Here is a 19,361-nt window from a genome sequence, read left to right on the forward strand (position 1 = left end):
GGTGATGCAGGGCTTTGGGGAGAGTTTAGGCTGACCATTGGCATGCCTTGCTTTATGCTGTGGCCTTACTTTAGACAGAAGTAAATTGCATGCTGTCCACTGAAGCTATATAGGAGTCTAAAGCAAAAGGAGATGTTGTCTGAGAGTAGGTCTGTAGACCTAGTGTTTGGAAGAGGATATGCGGCATTGCGCAGAGGTGGGATACAGTAGAACTGCCAGATTTCAATTTTACCTCTTTGTCCCTTTCTTTCCCCAGTAACCATTCCTTGTGTTTGTGTTTCTTAGCAACAGAGTTGTGCTTGTTAGCACATAGTAAGTGAGGCTAAAGTCCAGTACATGGAAAGCAGACATAATTGTAAGATCTTCTATCTTTCCAACACTTCCAGGTGAGTTTTTTTTACCACATTAAATGATAGTGAGCAATGTCCTTGCTCCCAGTTTCTTGTTTCTCAGGTACCTGTCTTCAGTAGAGGCAACTTTCCTAGCTGGTTGTGGAGTGCATGGCTATGTATGCTGAGCTCAAAAGGATGGAATTTCCACTATGGCAGTGTTTCTGTCATTGCTTGCTTGAGGCAGAGCCTGCAATTACGAAGGGGCAGAATTTCCCCCAGTAGACGCAGGATCCTGTGTCATACTCATCCTTGGTGCTGTGATCTGTTCCCAATAGTTTCCCTTGCCTATAGGATAGACAGAGGGTGAAGTTGCTTGTTCTAACAATAAGGTGGATTCTTTTGTAAGTGCCTTATTAGTGTACTTGTATCACACACCATTGGCTTGAGGGAAGCTATTATGTATGTTGGCATGACTCAAATCACTCCAGAATCCACACTGCTTGTCTGCTCTTTTCCACATGSTCAAATTTTGCCTGGGCTCTTTTCATGTGTTTGGCGTCAAATCAAAGCAGGCAGCTTAGCTTGAGGTGCTTGCTTAAATGCATCTTTGTCCGTCATCCTGTGACTCCCTGGTTAATGGGGGAACTTCCCTAATTCAGTCCAAGCACCTGASTGTGGGCATAGATGCTGAGAGGGTGCAAGGTTAAAAGGATGTGGTTTTTGTCTGCTTCCAGATGGTTTGTAGAGACTGGTAGCTGTTTCATATTACCAGCTCCCAGGGAAGTACTTCAGTTTCACTGTTTTACAAGCTACATGGATCAGAGTTCAAGCTATGCTTCATTCCTCCTTTCTGCCTCCCCACCTCCTGGATTTGTAGTTGAAGACTGAGAGGAAAGAACCTGAATATTGGCGTCCCCACGGYAAAGCAGGGGAAAATGACAGCTAGACTTTGAAAAAATGCTTGGCTTATTCCTGTGGGGAACATCAGGCAGCTGATGTTACTGATTATTCATTTCCCTGAATCCTATCATCTTCCCAAACAGGGCCTGTGTGTGTCTCAGACCAGATTAAATCATCCTGAGCTATGCTGGTCTGGGTCCTAGGCCACTTTTTGTCAATTTTAGTTCAATCTTTTTTTTCCCCAAGACTTAACTCTTCCAGCCATCAGCTCTAACCAGATTCTAGTTCCAGCACCTGATCCATCTTTTTCTTTGAGTACCAAATACCCACAATTTAACTAGTATGTATACTTGCACATTAAAGGTTCCCCAGCACTTTCTCTGTGATCAAAGCCAAATGCCATGAAAGGTTTGGGTTTGCACTGTTAAATTGTGACTGTATCCAAGCTGTCTCAGCATTGTCCCAAATGATTCCTAGGTACAGGTCACAGGCTGGGGCCTAGTTTTAATTAGCAAGGCTTTAAAGATCAGGCTGAAGTCATTTCTACCACCAGCAAGGATGGATTTCAGTGCTCAGGGGTGTTTTATGGCATTCACAGAAGTGGTGGTAGGAATGCCACATTGCAATAATGGCACAGTGTAGCCATGTCCTGGTCTCTTCTCTGGAAAGATGAAATTGCTCTTCCTTCCTTTGCAGAAGGGGCAGAACTACCAGGGCAGAACCAGCAGGCACCACAGTTCATTATTCTGTTTGYTGAAGCAGCACTTAGTCATGACTTACTGTCCAAGGCCTTGAATGCTACCAAAGACAGATGACAAAATGACTGTGGACTTAGATGAGAAGTAACTTTTCCAAATACCATAATTCAGGTGCAAAAGTCTGCTCCTGAGCTTGTCACAGCTAGTTTTCTATGCTTGGATTTACTTGCTAACTACCAGCACTCAAAAGCCTCTCAGCAAGGAGCCACCATAATTAGTCGTGACTTCTGTTAAGGAGACTGAAAGTTGTAGGAAGACATGAACACACAAATAAATTATGAAGAAAGTTTTGAGAACCCAGCATTCAAACAAATACATATTTATTTACAGACAAAGCAGAAAACAGTCATCATATCAAATTCTGGTTTATTTACACTATCCAGAGAGTAGATAGACAAGGGCAGARGGTTGGGTTTAAGGAAAAAGGATGTTTTCTGTCGGAACACTGACAAGGTGGAAGGATAAAAAATATCAGGCTTCTCTAAAAAATGAGCTTTTAGGGAGCCAGTGCACTAAAAGGCTGAACTGCAACTCATAGCAATAGGTGAAGATGTAACTCTTGTGTAAAGCTCTTCCTAACAGAAGAGCAGAAACTAAAGCTGACATAACAGGAGTCTGGTTGCCAGTGTTCACAGAGAAAAGGAAAGACAGGATGTGATTTTTTTTTCYCTGTTAATGAGTGATGAAGGGGCAGGGGGAGACTTAGCTGGCCTGCCCAGGCAAGGGTCAAAGAGGGTAGTCAGCTAAGCTGGAAAACAGTACAGTTCGTAGCACTGAAAGACTGCATGGAGGAAAGAGGGAAGGCCTAGTTCCAGTCCAAGAGAAAGGGATATGAGATAGGCCAGCCTGGACATGCTCTCCAGTTTGAACCCCAGGTTCATTCCCCACAAGGGGCTACCTGCAACTTATTTTTTCTTTAGTGAGCCTTTCAGCTTCTTCTCTGAGGAGCGCTGTTTCCTCACCTTCTCCTCTTTCTTCCCCAGGTTCTCATAAACCGTTGACTCCTCTTTCTGCCTGTAAGAGCAAATKAAAAAGTGAACAGGAGGAAAAAGCTAGCCAAGTCAGCAGGGAAGACTATGGCAAAAAGATCTTACTTGGAGGATTTTCGCGTGGCCTTGGCATGCATGTTCCTCACGGCAGGTGGATAGGCGATGTTGCCATACTCAGACTCACTGGGCTTCCCTTTCTGAGACTGCAGGAGAGAAAAGCCAAGCTGAGAAGAGAGGTCTGGGAGAAGCAAGAAAGATATCATAAAAGAGTTACAGCTCTTACCAGTGCCTCACTCTAGTATCTGGGTGGAGGTGGGTGGATTGCTGAAGTCTTCAGGCTCTTGGTGCACTCTACCCACTGCTGTCGCAGAAGGGAGCAGTAAGACTGCTAATGCCTCCTTGTATGTAGGTGAATAGTGGGGGCAACTAATTACTGGAGGCACTGGCATGCCTGATAGTGTTATATGTCAGCTGAAGAACATTAAATAGCAGCTGGTTGGTGCTGCCAGAGGCTAAAGGTAGAGCTAAAAGATGTCACTTATCAGCTAATAGGAGAAAAGAGTTCCTATACTTTCCACAARGGTTTGGGCAGCAGCTACAGAACCAGGATGGGAAAGACAAAGAGGAAAGGAGAGGGCCAAGTCTATACCTGTCTTCARTCCAGCTTGTAAGTGAACAGCACTTGGTGGAAGCGTTGCACAGAACATGGTTGAAATAAACAGCAATAGGTTTTAATGTGGTTATTTGTTCAGAAGGGGTTGGTATTTGAGCTGCAATATTGTCCATTGAATTTTAAAGGGTAGGGAAGGGATTCATATCTCASTGCACCATCACAGTCTGTGCAGGTCCCAGCAATTGCTTGAGGCTTAGGAAACAGAGCACTTTGGCTCAGAGGCAGCATCATACAGGGCATAGATGCATAGAGTGGGAATGTAGAGTTCTCTTTCTCACCTGGATGACTTCCAGCTTTTTCTTGGTAGTTTCTATGAACTGGCAAATGGCCATGTAGATGAACTTGTATTGGGCCTCTGTCTGCACCATTCCAGAGCGCTGGGCCCTCACCATCTGGATGGTCTTCTGGATGTCAATGTCACAGTCCAGCCCTAGCAGGGGGCACCAGAAATGCTTATGGGCATGTTTGCTGACACCCTATCCCATTCTCTGTCCAAAGTAGGCACAAGGGAGCTCAGCTGGGAGCTTTCCACTGCCCTTCATATTCTTTACAGGAGTCCTCTCATCCCTCCTTCCTGCTCAACATCCTTCAAATCTGGCCCTGGTTGAAGAACCCAAGCTCAGAGAAGGCTAAAGGTACAGCGAGTGGATACAGTTCAGCTATCCAGCAGYGCAGGATCTCTCCCACGGATATTTCATGTTTTTAACACCCTGCAGCAGGACTTAAGGCCAGTCCATTTCAGGACACTGTAGGGTCCTCTTACCCTTGGTGGAGATCGTTTCCACTATCATATCAATGACGATGATAGTCCCAGTGCGGCCAATTCCAGCACTGCAAGGAGAAGACAAGCAGTGGTCACAATTACTATGGTATCCACAACCACCCATCTAGGCATGAACCAGGGTCCTGAAGAAAAATGCAGCTGCTTCTGGGAGGAAGTAGCACTTATAACAGCTGTTCAGCAATGCCACAAAAGAATGCAATGAGCATCATTCATTTAGGGGTGTCAAAGAAAGAGGGCAAAGGAGGTACCAGGGCTGGTGTATGCTTCACTCACAAGTCTTGGGGAATGACTAGAGCAACARGACAGAGACTTTCTATGTCTCACAATATAGGAGAGATGGAAAAGGCTTCAAATCCCAGMCTTTGTACCCACCTGCAATGCACCAGAATAGGCCCAGCATGTGGGATGCTCTCCTGCTTCTGGTTGATTTGATCGAGGAAGCTGAGCACTCCTCCTGGCTCACTGGGGACGCCATGGTCAGGCCAACTCAGGTACTGGTAGTGCCAAATCTCACGCACAGCCTCACCCTGACAATAACAGAACATCCCACTGGCAAAGCTACAGCCCAGTCCTGGCCTAGCCAGTCCAGTCTTGGCCTCTGTCCTAGGAGAGGTAGATCTGAAGCCAGAGCATCTGGCTCCTGTTCACTCCTTGGTCCTTCCACCAAATGACCCACCCAAACCAGGTGAACACTGACCCCAGGAGAGATGCAACAGCAGCATTACCACAGCACCCAGCAATTCCCAGCCTTAGACATACAGCCACTGTTAGATCCATAGGCACCATGACAGCTCCTGACTTGGCACACTCACATCATTTATCGGCGACACACAGAGTTGCCGGAGTTTGTACTCCAACGCATCATGCTCCCCAGCGTTCTCCACAATGTAGGGACCATATTCTTTCGTGCTGCCGACCTCTGGCCAGTAGGGTACACATTTGTTCTGTGTGGACAGAGGATGCAGGTAGATTAAGAATGGACAGAAAGAGGGCAAGAGAGAAAAAAAAGAGCAGTAGTTGAAGGATATAAGAGGGCAGCTCCAAGACTCCTACAAACACCTACTTACCCGTCCTTTCTCTACTTCCCGTGTGGTCATCACAATAATGCGTGTGTTCTCCTGCCACACCATCTGCCAGAAGTCATTAACCGTGGCATCCAGGCAACCCTGGCTGGCAATGTAGGTCTTGGTGCACTCATCTGGGCTGATTAGATTGTTCTGTGGGTGGATGGAGAAGATTAAGTGGGCTGCAGGGATCAGGCAACCCTCTCCCCCAACATATACAGTCATCTTTTCAGAATCTCACCTTGACATAGTTCGCATTGATATAGTCAGATCCAGGGATCTTTGGATCCCTTCCTTGGAGAATGACTCTGGAGTGATCGACTGGAGTTGCAGTGAAAAAATCAACAGAGAAATGAGATATTCTGTGCTCAGCTCTCTGGAGCTCCCTCCCTGCCCTACACTACCTCATTTACATTACCCAGTGTATGCATCCTGCCACATATTTTCATTTCTCCTCCTCTGGGGGTCAGACCAATCCCACAAATCTCTCTCCCTCCCTCTGTGCTGGACCACACTATGAGCAAATAAGCCTAATGCATCCCTACTGCCTTCAAGGGCATGGAAAGGCTGTGACCTCTCTAATCAACTCCTAAATCCCCAGTGCTGCACACCTTGTAACCTGTCCCCACTCTGGAGCCTAGAGCAGGCTGAGGCAAGGCCAGAGATGACTTGGACAGCTCTTCATTGCATCCCTGTCTGTACTTGCTTTTATTTACACTGGAGAAACAAGACTCACAGGGCAAGATGTTTTTATACCGGTTCTTGCTCTTGTTCTCAGGTCTCTGACCCTCATGACGGTCGTACAGGTGCTTGGCTTCCTGTTTTTGCAGGCTCTGAGAGCAGAACAGAGAATAATCATGACAAGGTCACAATCTGTGACAGGGGACACRGGGACTCAGAGGAACAGTGGCAACTCTGAGGACATTTGGATGTGCTTCTGGGAGAGCAGAGAATTAAAAGTAAATCTAGACTAGAAAAGTCCGAGGTTCATGGCCTGATCCCCGGTTACTGGCTTTCCCATCCATGAAAAGGCACATTTCAACCTCAGTGGGTTCACTTAAGATTATACTCTACAGGAACAGGATCTAATACTCTACAGGAACAGGATCCAAACAGAATATTTTCAGAGAAAGACTGACAAAAATTGACAAGACTGCCTAAGAAGTTTGTGCCCAGGAATAAATTACAGATGGAGAAGAGGTGGTAAGCAGGGGCTTCCCAAAAAGCCATATGACTATCCTCTACCACAGTTGCTTACATCAAATTCCTCCCAGAATCCAGCCTTGGAAGTTTCCTCAGTCAGACTCTTCTTGTTCAGCTCCTGCACTCTATTCTCAATGTCAGCAGCATTCACCCTAGTAGCATAGTAGGGCTGGGAAAAGACAACAGGTTGGCATCAGAGAGAGAGGCTGCTGGAGAGCCAAGTCTCCTCTGTGTGCTCTGCAGAAAAGGAGGAGAGGGACAGAAAGTAGAAACAAACAAGTGGATCCTTCCAAAGGATTTCTGCAATGAGAAAACTATTTACCTGCTTCAGGTACACAAAGGAGCCGGAGACCTCCTCAATCCCAGTTTTCTTGAAATGCTCCACCAGCTCTGCCAAGCTGTCAAACACTTCTGCACCTCCAACTGTGTAGCGCCCATTCTGAATAGAGCAATAGAGTTATATCCCCTAACAGTCCTACAGTTAAATCTGACAATGCTCAGGGAAAAGGTAACACCGATGTGCAAAGCCCTAGCACCACTCTGTGCTGTCTGGAAGAGCATTTTCTCTGGCAAGAAGRTCAAATAGTAATTTGCCCTGAGAACGTTAAGCTCATAAAACGGTGAACTGATGCCTTCTCTCCTCAGTGGATAGAAATTCAGAGACAACATCTTGCCCTCAGCATTCATTTAAACTCAATTGCTTTGAAATTCTCTTCTACTCCCTGCATTATTCCACAGGAAAAAGATAGGAGAACTTGCGACAGACAGGTTGATAACATCTTCCAGACTAGGTCTGGAGATCTTGCAGATGCCTTTTGTCCCCCAAAAGTTTTTAACCTCTTTATCTCTTTCATAAGCTAATCATCAGACTAGGAACCCTTCTTTCTCCTTCACCACAGACTCCTTGTGGAGTTCTAACCTTGTTTCCTCCTATTTAAGCACCCAGCATTGCCCATGGTCACCCTGTCCTAGGCAAGGACATAAGGAACCTGCAAGGTGAAACCACCCTTTACTTTAGTTTCACAGGCACTCTGGGCAGTAATCAAGCTGATCATGACCATGCTTTTGGGGACACAATCAGCAGAGATAGGCAGAGGCCTCTTCCACTCCCATTCCTTTTGTCCTTCTACCCTACTCACCTCGCACATGATCTTGACATGGGTGACTTTGAGCCGGGCCCCAGAGCCACTGGTTGCCCCAGCTGGTGGAGCATCAGACCCAGGTTTAAATTGGTCAGTCAGAACAGACAAGACAAAATCCCCAGGTTTGCTGAGACTCTCTCGCACCAAGAAAGTCCAAGGGGTGGCCTTGGCCTGGAGCAGTGACTCAGCTGCAGGGCCAGACAGATGCCCATGGTACCACCTACAAGAAAAACAAGAGCAGGTCATAACAGAGGTGCAGATACAAGTAGTGATTGCCCCTGAACTGAGGAGTGATGGGCAGCAACACTGGGGGAGGGAAAGGAAAGAAAGCAACAGAAAGAGAGAGAGAAGCAGAGAGAGAGASAGACAGACAGAGAGAGAACAAAACTAAGCAAGGAGCAGGATCTTGGGAAAGGCAGGTGAGAGAGAAAGAAGTGGACTGTACCAGCAGGAAAAGGAAGAGGAGGAGATGAAGCTAGAATGGACTGATACACCAAAGGGCTATGCTCCCATTCAGAGGGACCTGGGCAGAGAGGAACCTCCTGAAGTTCAATAAAGGCAAGTGCAGAGTTCTGCACCTACGGAGGAATAGCCCTATGCACCAGTACAGCCTATGGGCTGACCTGCTGGAAAGCAGCCATGTAGAGAAGGACCCAAGAGTCTTGCTGAACAAGAAGTTGACCATAAGCCAGCAATGTGACCTTGTAATCAAGAAGGCCAATAGTATCTGTGGTGCATTAGGAAAAGCATTGCCAGCAAGTCRAGGAAGGTGATGTACTCCCCCTGTACTCAGCTCTGGTAAGGCCACATGTAGACTACTGTRTCCAGTTCTGGGCTCCCCAATACAAGAGAGACACGGAGCTACTCCAGTTAGCTCAGCAGAAGGCTATGAAGATGACTAAGGGACTGGAGCATCTCTCCTGTGAGGAAAGACTGTGAGAGCTGGGCTTGTTTAGCCTGGAGAAGACTAAGAGTGGATCTTAGCAATGTATGCAAATATCTTAAGGGAGGGTGTCAAGAGGATAAAGCCAGACTCTCTTCAGTGGTGCCCAGTGACAGGACAAGAGGCARCAGGCACAAACTGAAACACAGGAAGTTCCATCTGAAAACGAGGAAGAATTTCTTGACTGTGAGAATGACAGATTAGTGGAGCAGGTTACCCAGAGAGGYTGTGAAGTCTCCATTCTTGTAGATATTTAAAAGCTGACTGGACAGTTTACTCTACTAGGTGACCTGTTTGAGCAGCCAGGTTGAACTAGATGATCTCCAAGGTCCCTTCCAACCCCAACTGCTCTGTGATTCTGGAACCAGGCAGGCAGAATGCTGTTAACACAGGACAAAGGGGTAAAGCACCAAGTGGAATTCGGTTGTGTGATATACAAACCCAAAGGCAAGCAATGCTTGCTGACTGGAAGACCCAGCTGGGGGAGGGTAGCCTGTAGTATTCAGTATCTCCCAGCATGGGCAGGCTCCACGGATTCCAGCCTTACTGTTGCAGGGTGCTTTCAAAACACAAACATCGAGGAAATGAAAATAAATGCCCAGTGAGTCAGAAAGTCTCCCATCTGATTTAGCAGCACYCAGATTGCTGTGTTAAGCTCATACTCGTCAAAGAATGATCCTAGGAAAAGATACTTTTCTTAGACCTCTAGCAATGATCCCTCTTTCTGAAACTCACTCATCTTTTCAATCAAAAAGTAATTCCTATTCTCTGAACAGATCACACTGCAGCAATCATCCTGGTCGTGGGGGTAGAGACCAGTAGCCACCTGGAGGCCATGTTCTGCTCCTGGTACTTTTTGTTGTTGCTGATCCATGAGCTGTCCTCTCACCACAAGGCAGGGAGTGTCCCCATCTGTCCAAGGCACTCTCTGCCCTGCTTCATGGCTGGCCACAGGGAGCAGAGGGACACAAGCTTGGCGCAAATGGCACAAGCCAACCCCCTTCTCACCTACAAGTACCTCTGTGATGGATATGCCTGCCTGGTGAGCCCTCTCTTCTCCTGCAGGATGTGGGTGGAAGGGCTGGTCAACAGAAGCAGGCTTAGAGATGGGACAATCCTGTCCTCTCCTCCTACCCCAGGGCTCTGGCACTATAGGAACCCCAGATGTGTCGCAGGTTGCCTCCATAGAGATGCTGCATTTCCTCATGCCTATTTCAAGCTCCACAGCCTCTTTGGATCATATCAGATGGTGATAGAGGTGCTGCTGAGCCACCAATTAGAGAAGCATAGAGACAAACTGTATCAAATTGAGAGCCATGAGATGTTCTAGGCACTGGTGTTGCTCCAAACCATCCCACTCCTCCTGGTACCCACTTGCTGGTTCTACCAGGTCTGGACCCATCTCTGCCCAGGGGTCACCCCAGCCCTGGTGCTTCTGTCCCTTCACTTCTTCCAGTTCAATGGCAGGGAGCAGATTTGGGCTCTTCTCTTCCAGGTAAGGTTGGATATGGCTCAAACAGATCCCTCCAGTCCTGGGACATCCCTGTTCAGGCTCTGCACTGTTGGGCTCTGCACTTAGGGGCCTTTGCAGTGAAGCTGTCACACCAGCTGGAGGCTGTTTTCATTGTGACTCTGTACTGCTTCCACAAAAGTTCCTTGGCAGCTGGAGCCACAGCCACTTGGGGTGTCTTCCCCTGATTAACAGTATTTCAAAAGCAGGTAGCTGTTGCATCAGACTTTGAAATGCCTCTCCCTGATTCTGCTCACCTCAGGTACTGCAAGAAAGGTCAGACATAGTCCATATGTCACTGCACACACTGCGGTCAAGGCTGCCCTGATGCTTAGTAGACTAGTCAGCGTAGGTAGAGCCACAGAAACAGGTTTGCTGCCCACAAAGCAATTAATAGTAGAAGCCTAAGATGATATTGCTGCCTATGGTGACCTTCATGTTGTTATGGTTCTTCTGCTATCCATTCCCCAGACTTAAAATCTAGTCCAGGAGGCAGTCACAGAAGCAGCCAGGGCATTCATTCACCCCTTCTCTGGATTCACGCAACTCTTGCATCTGGCCAAACCAACACATTTCTCTATACATCATCTTAGGAGTCATTACAAGACAAGTCATTACAAGTGGCAGAGAGCTACTGTGTCTTACATAGCAGTGCCCAGCTTTAATTTCTTTTGATCTTTACCTCATACACTTCAATAAATAGCTGATGACTTCTGTTGCACAGTAATTACTAATTTCTGCTCATCTGATCTGCTTTCCAAAGAAGCATCCAGCCACCACCTGCAAGTGTACAGGATGTCTGGGAAATGGTTGATTCCCCTCCTGCTCAAGAAAGAGGGCTTCCCCTTCACAGGTAGGAAGGAGTTAATGGGTCCTGTTCTCTCCCCTCCCCCTCTAGTGGAGCTTAGCTCTTCGAAACCACGTGATGGAAAATCTCTTGGGGAGAGAGTGAGAGGAGCTTTCGTAAGAGCTTGGGGGGGGGGGGAGAAGTTTCCAACCGCAGGGAGGAAGGGAGGAAACTGCATGGCCACAACCCAACGGCCTTGACTGGAAAGGATGGCTAGAGTGCAGACATTGCACCCTTGCAGCCCTGCACAAGCTTGGGGGTGCCCAGGTGCTTCTCACATGGCATCTTGTTGCTTGTCTCCAGGTGCATAGGACAGAACTATCTGCTCCCCATATAGGAATCTGCCCCCATCCCAGACCAAAACACGGATAGCTCCTCGTGCTGCATCAAAGAGCCTGAAAGTACAAGGCAAGGGCAAAACCACCTGATTTGATTTAGGAACTTGGTATCAGGAGACATATGCAAAGTGGGGACAAGAAGAAGATTGAGCAGGCCAGGAATAGCAGGGGAACGCGGCCTTACTTTCAGGTGCATGAGTCACCCATRTCTGGAATAATCATAGAAGTCTCGGGCAGGGCTGAGGGCTCTCACACATCTTTTCATTCTGGGGACCACTACAGACACAGAACTAATGCCACAACCTTTGCTCTTAGAAACAGGATATAAATAGCAAAGACAACAAGAAAACAAATACAGATAGGGCCCTATTGGGTCTGGTGTGATGGGAAGGGTATATCCAGCTATTCCTGGGGATGCTGTCCCTGTGAAAACATAGGAAAGTGTGGGAGGCAGGAGACACCATTTCTGTAAGGTTAGCCGCAGGGATGGTGGCATGGTCACAGACCATGAAACACWGAGGAGGTCTCAGCACAGACACACTAACTGCTTTGATTTCTCTATACCTCTCTGTAGTGGGGTCAGAGCAGTTGAGTGGGTACCGCAGGTCGATGATGGTTCCATCCTTGTCCTGCAATGAGCCCTGTTGCTGCGTGTAGTACTCCACCAGTTCCGACAAGGTTGCAAACTTCTCCCCTCCATACAGGTCATAGAAATCTCCAGTATTCTGGATGCGGATGTGGGTTACCTGGTCACCAACCCTGTGGGATCATGCAGAAAGCAGGCCAGTGAGGGGATTGGAAAAGAGGCAGAAAAGTTGGAGTCCCTGAATTCTCTCCTGCATGGAACCAGAACAAATCAATTCAGTGAAAGGAAAGGATTGGAAAGGGAAGCTCCTGGGGCAACCTGAGAGAAGGTCTGGACGATACTGGGAAACTCCAGACCTTTTACAGCTTGAAAATAACTCAAAGGAATAAAAAGAGGGGGAAGGAGAGGCCAGGACACAGGAGGATTCAAGCATTCTGAATATGTAACCCTCGAAAGGCAGAAGTTGGAGTCCAAGTTACCTACCGAACTGAAAGAGAAAAGTCCCCCTGATTCTTCCTACTGGGCCTGGCTAGAAAGCTCCCATGGACGCCCCGTCCCTTCAGCAAGGCTTCAGCTTCCAGACCACTCAGGTCACGGTGAAACCACCTAGCAGAGGAAATAAAAACAGGACCAGGTAAATGAAAAAATTATTTTCAAATTGCTTTCAAATTCCACAGCTTTATTGTGGAGACTTACACAGTGAGGTAGGACGCTCCCCAGCCAGCATCTCTAGAGGCATCCCATACCCACACAGGTGACAGCTAGCAGGAGCAAAACGAAACTTGCGTCTGATACCTGCCCCAGCCCATGAAAGGCTTCCACTGAGTTACAGCTGCCAGGATGATCCCTTTTTTCTGTCTTACATTCCTGGTCCCTCTCCCCACCCACACACCACTCAGTCCCTCTTACCTCACCATTCTGGAGGGAGAGAGGAAAGGGGGGCCAACTGGCTACCACCAAAGCAACTCAGCAAACACAGAGGAAAGATCTCTTTATGCTGACGAGAAAAGGGAAGTCGGAGGTCTGTGCTGGAGCACCCAATGCCAAGCTGTTTCYGCGTCTCCTGGGAGCTGGCCATGTATCTCTCCTGGCATCTACTGTTAGTCCATTCAGTCTGTCTCCATTAACCTCACTCTGGACACATCCCTTGTTCTCCTGGTGCTCTGTGCACTGCTGTTGGGCACAGACAAGAGTAACCTAGTACGCAGCTGGGCACGCGCAACTCCAGGAACAGGAAGTGCTCTGAGCCATCAACTCCCCAGCCCCAAGCTGCTTTGCACACACTTCTGCTTCTCATTTTGCATCTTTTCTCCTCCTCCCCCCACCGCATTATTTTGGGGTCTCTGCCTTTTATCACAGTGGGGTTGACTAGCCAAGTTCTTCCTGGGTTCCGGTTGTGTTCATAAAGTTCAGCTCTACAAGTCATCTTTTCCTCTTCCTCCCTAAGGGGCCAATAATCAATGCCCCCAAAAGTCCTTGCAGTAGTGCCAAGTGGACCACAGCTTCCTGAGGTCACCCATGCATCTGCAAGCTAGCACATGCTAGCATACATTCAGCAATGAAACGCTCACATTTGACCACCCACTCAGACGCACAGCTTGGGTTCTCCTGGGCTGTTCTCAGCTACCTAGCTGAAACCTCCATGCTCCAGCTCACCAATGAATAAGCCATGCAGCCACCTTCTCAGCAGATAAATATCCTATGTGCTCTATACACCCACAGAGGGAATCCATGCAAACTCAGAACAGACTTGCAGCTTTTGAGGCCCGGGCTAGCACTCTGAGCACAGCAGTGTCTTCCAACCAGCTTCTGAAACACAGTCTGCTTCCAGAATGTGCCTTTGACAGAAGCATTATAGCTTAGGGGTGGGTGAATCTGCCTAGAAAAGCAGGCACAAAGCAGGACAAACAGCTATTAGCTAAGACTGGCATATATGGCATCAAGAGAGTCCAGTCTAGAACCTGCAAGGTACCAAGACAGCATACTGAGTTAAACATGTCAATTTAAACAAGAAGATAGAAGGAAAGAAAACTAACAGTTTACAGCCCATGACTGCCTTTTCTCTTAGCACTGGTTTTAAGGTCTGCAGTTCTCGTGAAAGAAAGAGTGCTATGGGGTGGCTAAGGAGGGCAATCCAACTGGTGAAGGAGCCTGACTCTTCCCTAGGGCCGTATCTCAGCTACTCTGTATGGTAGCTGAGACATGAAGTGTGGGCAGCAGGAACAGTAAGAGATTTGTTTATTTCAAACATCAGCAGCTGCAAACTTCTCTGCACACCACTAGACTGGGAAATTCTGCAAAGCAGCTGAACAGATTGCTAGCAATGACCCAAACATAACTAACATAACTTGTGGCCAAGGAAGATACTGAAACTAGCAAAGGGAAGTACAGGAGAGGAGAGGAAGCCAAGCTTTATTGCTAGAAAGACGATTTAAGTATCTACACCACCTTCGTTTGAAATGCTTCCAGTTTCACACAGACGATCAGCAGGGACATGGTAAGTTGAAGAGCTCCTGCTGTACAGACCTAAAACATGGGAAACTTCAAAGGCACAGAAAATTGTGGCCCAAGGCAACAGTCTTTACACAAAGAATGGGCTGCACCTAACGCAAATCAGAGCCAGAGTAGTGCTGGCATAGGAAAGTAATGACATTTAGAGTTTGGATAGAAATGATAAGAAATCAAACAAATCAAGCAAAGTAATAGTGATACTTACTCAAAGACAGAAAAGAAGCAGACCAGAGCAGGAGAAGTTCTGGGCAGAAGTCACAAAAGGGAATTCCTGCTATCAAAAGGATATTAGATTATGCAGGGTTGATAGGAATCCATAGCAGATAAAAATAAAATTGAGGCATCCCTACACCTTAAAAACTGGACAAAACAGAGTATCTGCCCAAGGAACAGAACATTACTGAGACACAGGGGAGTGGGGAAAGAACCAGGTGCCAAAGAGCCCCAATCAAGATAGAAACGGAAAGTTAGAGCTAAACCCATGTAATTCAGTATCCTCCAGTTGAGCAAACCTCTGGGAGCAGTATAGCCCACAAGGCAGTATCTGTGTGGATACAAATCCCAAATCACATAATTTACAAAGTGAATTTAAACCTCTAATTGTTTCCACATCAGGAAAGGACTAGGTATGCACAGGTGGTCCAGATCAAAGACACCAAGACAGATAATAAAAAATTACCAGTGAAGAGTTCCAACTGATAAGCTGAGCAAATATCGCGTGGGTTATATTTAGAGAAGCAATTGCTTGTTATCTTTGAAGTTGTTCTCTGTAAAGGCTGGAGCATGCAACAGCAGACTGTAATTGAGCTACTGAAATACTTTCTTAATATAATTAACAGGTTAAGAGATTTCAGCATCAAAGGGACTATTCTTACTGTGTAGTTTGGCCTTCAGTACAATACAGACTATAGAACCTCATCTTATAAATCCTTTGTGGAGCTAGGCCACAACTAGCACAGGAATCAATTTAAAAAAAAGAGAATAAATGAAGTAGCTAATTAAAAGATGCTCACATATGGACTGCTGGGGAAAAAAATAGAGACTGACAGGGAAGGGAAGCTTGTCAAATCCAAGCAAACTGTATCAGCCAGATTCCCCTTGTCTACAAGCTTGCTAAGTCTCTCAGAGAACTCCAATAGTATTCCAAGATAGGCCTTCCTTTACAAAACTAGATACCAACTCTTTCTTTAATGTCATATTCATTCCTTTCTCTATTATTATCTCTATTTTATTTCTCTATTATGGCATCTAATCTCTTGCTCTTTCTAAATATCAATTTTATTGGTCTGTGGTTCTTATTTTTAAAAATCTTTTTTAAAAAATCAGCACTGCATTTGCCACCCTGTAATTCTCAGCTCGAAGGAAAGGTATAAGCAGGAGGTTGCAGTTCTACACAGAACCACCTAGTAGCTCAGCTGCAGCATTCTTGCGCTGTGTTAGAGCTGCCAAATAAAGGCCATTTGCTCTGGGGGAATGGGCAGATGGACCATCTTCCTGCAATTTGCCCAAGCCAGATGCTCTCTGGCAGGCTACAGGACCACAGGACAATGCTGGGCCCAACCAGAATCTAGCCATAGATTAATGCTGGTGGCCAGTCTCATTTCCTTATACCATGTTGCTGCAGTCCCAACAACAGAGCTCCCATTTGGATTAACAGTGAAGAGTTTTGTCAATTAGGGCTGTAAGACAGTAACAGTAACAAATCAAGAAATAACCAGGCTTAGAAAAGGTGTGATACCTGATCTCTCTCTGTACAAAAAATGTTTTGAGATGCTGCAGCTGCAGGGCCTGCAGAAGGCAGAAAATAGTTGTATTGGACTAGTGTCAAAAGCTCTTCTCTCTCTTTATAAAAGTGAGGAGGAGGAGCAGCAGCAATAGTAATCTAACACACTGAACTCAGTCTTCCAGCCATCCTGTAGCTCCTAGTCCAAGGTGCTCTTTTTCTCCCTGCCTGATTCCTACTTCCAGTATTTTTATTTTTCTCACCAACAGCACTGTTTTCTGTCCTTAGCTAGCATACACAACACTCACCCACAGGATGGCATCRGGATCTTGACCAGTAGATCCCCGCTGATAGGGGACTAGCAGCAGCAGGTAGAGAGAGTACCACAGCCTTTAACCAGAGGGTCTTACTAAAAAATAAAGTATTATCAGAAGCATCAACACAGTAGTATCTGAAATGGACTTGGGAGAGAGATCAAACAACTTGACAGAGTAAGGGGTGGGCTCATACCCTAGAGACATGGCTGGATGCTCACCATGGTGAGTTCCACAGCTCTGGAAGGAGCAGCTGACAGTACTTTGGGTCTGCTGCAAACCCTGTGACTCACCTGCATCTGATCAGCACAGGCAGAACTCTGAACTTGGCCTGTTCTGGGGTGGACAGAGGAAAAGGTAGTTCCAAGGCGGGCAAACAGCAGGCCACAAGCAAGGGTTTAAATTTCACAATTTGCAAAACACTTCCTGGGCTGTAGTTAATAAATAATTAGAAGGGTGGGAGAAGGCCAAGCCCAAGCTGGGAGAGGTGGATGGAGTCAGAAGGGACCGACTACTCTTCCTGCCTCCTATTTGCAAAGTTCACGCCCTTGCTGGCTACATTCCTCAGCAGTTTGTAGTTGAAAGACACAGAAAGCAAAACTGAATGCAGCTCTCTCAGGTCTGGCTCTCCTTTCCCTGCTCCGCCAGCCCTTCTATCTTGACCTACCCACACCCTTCCCAAATGCATCAACACTTCCAAAAGCAAGAGACACATGAGCTGCAAGCYCACCAACCTGATGCCCCTTCACTTGAATAAGGTCAAAAACACCAGGCTGCAGTAAAAAGGGGCAAAACTAGCTCTACCATGTCAGTCCCAGCTACACCTTTCTGCAGCCTTTTTCATTAGGATTAACACATCTGCTCACACATTCAACTAGAAAACAACAATGCAGCTATACAACCTGGTGTGAGGACCATACAGGGGGTAAGCAAATCAGGAAGACTGACCCAGCTGGGTCAAGGGGTCTTAACTCTGTTTATGACAACTGCTAGAGAACACCTTACAGACTAATATATGTTTATGAACCTACTGCCTAGTACACTTCAAATATCTCATTTGAATGTGCTTGTTCTCATGTTCTCAGAGGTTCTTAGCACCTCTGAAATCACGCTAAAAAAAAGGCACTGTTTTAATATTAGGTGTTATGGTTTCACATGAAGGCTTGCACAAGCAAGCAGCTTTTTCTGGCATTAGTACATACAAGCCCTCCAAGTCATTTATACAGGTGTTACCAGACATGAGGTGGGCACTGCTGTAACTGCCTTTGCAGCAGCAGAAGCAACCCACCCCTGCAGAGCAGGGCTAGGCCCACGTTTGTTCAGAAATCACGAGTGTGGTTTTCCTGTTAGTTTTATTCACAAGCAGGCATACAAACGTGCACAGAACAGCAGATTCCTCCCAGAACAACGTCTCCCCTGTTCAGCCACCCCCTTCGCAGCGCTGAACCCCGAGCCACAGGCAGCCCCAGCGGCGGGGGCACAGAGGGCTGGAGAACCACCATGGGGCTGGGACAGGACAAGCCTCTGCTCTCACGAGGTCGCCACTCCCCCGGTGCCAGCCCCGTGCGGGGGCAGCGTCATCGGGGGCAGGAACATGGCTTTGAGCTTCCCCGACATGCTGGCTATCTCCGGGTCCTGCGATTCGTACGATTTGATCAGCCGGGCGAACTTCAGCACACCTAGAAGGAAGAGGATGGAGAGAGAGTACGGTCATGCCGCGGCGCCCCACGCCGGCGAGGACGCGCCCCACGCCGGCGAGGACTCGCCCCGTGGGGGGCCACCCACCTTCCGGGACTCGCCCCACGGGGGGGCCACCCACCTTCCCCGTCGTTACTGAAGCCGTAGGCTTTGATCACGTCCTGCTGAATCTGGGTGGCCACGGGCAGCAGGAACTGCAGCATCTTGCCCATGTCGTTGCAGGCGTTGTCGCGCGCCTCATCCATGCGCTGCGCGTTCTCCGGGAAGCCGAAGGCCTTGATCACCTCCGCCAGCACCACTGCSGGCACACACACACACACGTACATGGCTGCCAACCCCCCGCCCGCCCGGCGGGCCCCACTCCCGGGCGGGCCTACCCACCCCGCTCACCTTTGGCCTGCTCGGCGCTCAGCGGCGCGGCCGGGGTCTGCGCCGACGCCGCCATGGGGCGCCGCCTTCCCCGCCGCCACTCCGGGGCCGCTGCTGCGGCCGCCAGCCAGGCCCTGGGCGCGCATGCGCAGCCAGCTTTCTGCCGTTACACACCACGCTAAGGCTTCCCGCGAAGCGGGAAACCTGCTAGACAAATACTAAAAGAGCTGAAATCACTGCGGCGAACCCGCCCGCCGCGGGGGCCCACCCAGGCTGCACTCTCCCATGGTAAGGGCGAGCCGCCGCTTTTTCTCAGCCTCCCTAATTAACGCCTCTGCGGCCTTCCGAAGGGGTCTGAGTTGCCTGACCCACGCGAGGATGGCTGTAATAGCCGAAAACAGAGGTTTCAGGGCGTATTTTGGGCGATATGTAAATAAGCCGTTTCCTATTCGTGGTACAGAGCGCCCCGCCCCGCGGTGGGTCCTCCGTGTTCACAGGGGCGGGGACGGGGCGGTCGGCGGCGATGCGGCCGAGCCGGGCCGGGCCGGGCCGGGGCGGGCCGAGCCGAGCCCTCGGCTGCGTGGCCACGAAGGGTTTCACTTGTGCGGCTGGGGTACTGGCCCCGCTTCGGCATTTCCTATAGCAACACCTCGCCTCTCTCACCTCGGCCGTKCCCC

General features: G+C 48.2%; 2 protein-coding genes and 1 non-coding gene across 5 annotated transcripts; all 3 read right to left on the bottom strand.

Moving 5' to 3' along the window:
• Window positions 1–2,301: 2,301 nt before the first annotated feature.
• Window positions 2,302–14,919, bottom strand: PTPN6 (protein tyrosine phosphatase non-receptor type 6). 3 transcript variants are annotated; one of them, XM_085324525.1, is made up of 17 exons: window positions 14,786–14,919; window positions 13,726–13,948; window positions 12,979–13,242; window positions 12,553–12,675; window positions 12,048–12,242; window positions 7,843–8,065; window positions 7,026–7,142; window positions 6,759–6,872; window positions 6,237–6,333; window positions 5,742–5,821; window positions 5,504–5,653; window positions 5,249–5,380; window positions 4,809–4,963; window positions 4,416–4,483; window positions 3,931–4,082; window positions 3,085–3,182; window positions 2,302–3,004 (listed from the first exon to the last, which is right to left on the bottom strand). In XM_085324525.1, the coding sequence occupies exons 3-17, from the start codon at window positions 12,984–12,986 to the stop codon at window positions 2,896–2,898; spliced, it is 1,821 nt and encodes a 606-aa protein (XP_085180651.1). In that variant the 5' UTR covers window positions 12,987–13,242; window positions 13,726–13,948; window positions 14,786–14,919; the 3' UTR covers window positions 2,302–2,895. The 3 variants fall into 3 exon arrangements, with proteins under 3 accessions (XP_085180651.1, XP_085180653.1, XP_085180652.1); XM_085324527.1 differs by lacking the exon at window positions 14,786–14,919 and having other exon boundaries at window positions 13,726–14,142; XM_085324526.1 differs by lacking the exons at window positions 13,726–13,948; window positions 14,786–14,919 and having other exon boundaries at window positions 12,979–13,533.
• Window positions 14,920–17,954: 3,035 nt separating this feature from the next.
• Window positions 17,955–19,056, bottom strand: CUNH12orf57 (chromosome unknown C12orf57 homolog). The gene is made up of 3 exons (XM_085324511.1): window positions 18,706–19,056; window positions 18,437–18,613; window positions 17,955–18,296 (listed from the first exon to the last, which is right to left on the bottom strand). The coding sequence occupies exons 1-3, from the start codon at window positions 18,758–18,760 to the stop codon at window positions 18,148–18,150; spliced, it is 381 nt and encodes a 126-aa protein (XP_085180637.1). The 5' UTR covers window positions 18,761–19,056; the 3' UTR covers window positions 17,955–18,147.
• On the bottom strand, window positions 18,864–18,923 carry LOC146584498 (U7 small nuclear RNA). The gene has a single exon (XR_014898192.1). It is a non-coding gene; the product is annotated as a U7 small nuclear RNA (small nuclear RNA).
• Window positions 19,057–19,361: the final 305 nt, after the last annotated feature.

The sequence above is a fragment of the Rhea americana genome, unplaced genomic scaffold (genome assembly GCF_003343005.1).
Source record: "Rhea americana isolate MKP2758 unplaced genomic scaffold, rheAme1 scaffold_92, whole genome shotgun sequence".
Classification (NCBI taxonomy): Eukaryota; Metazoa; Chordata; class Aves; order Rheiformes; family Rheidae; genus Rhea; species Rhea americana.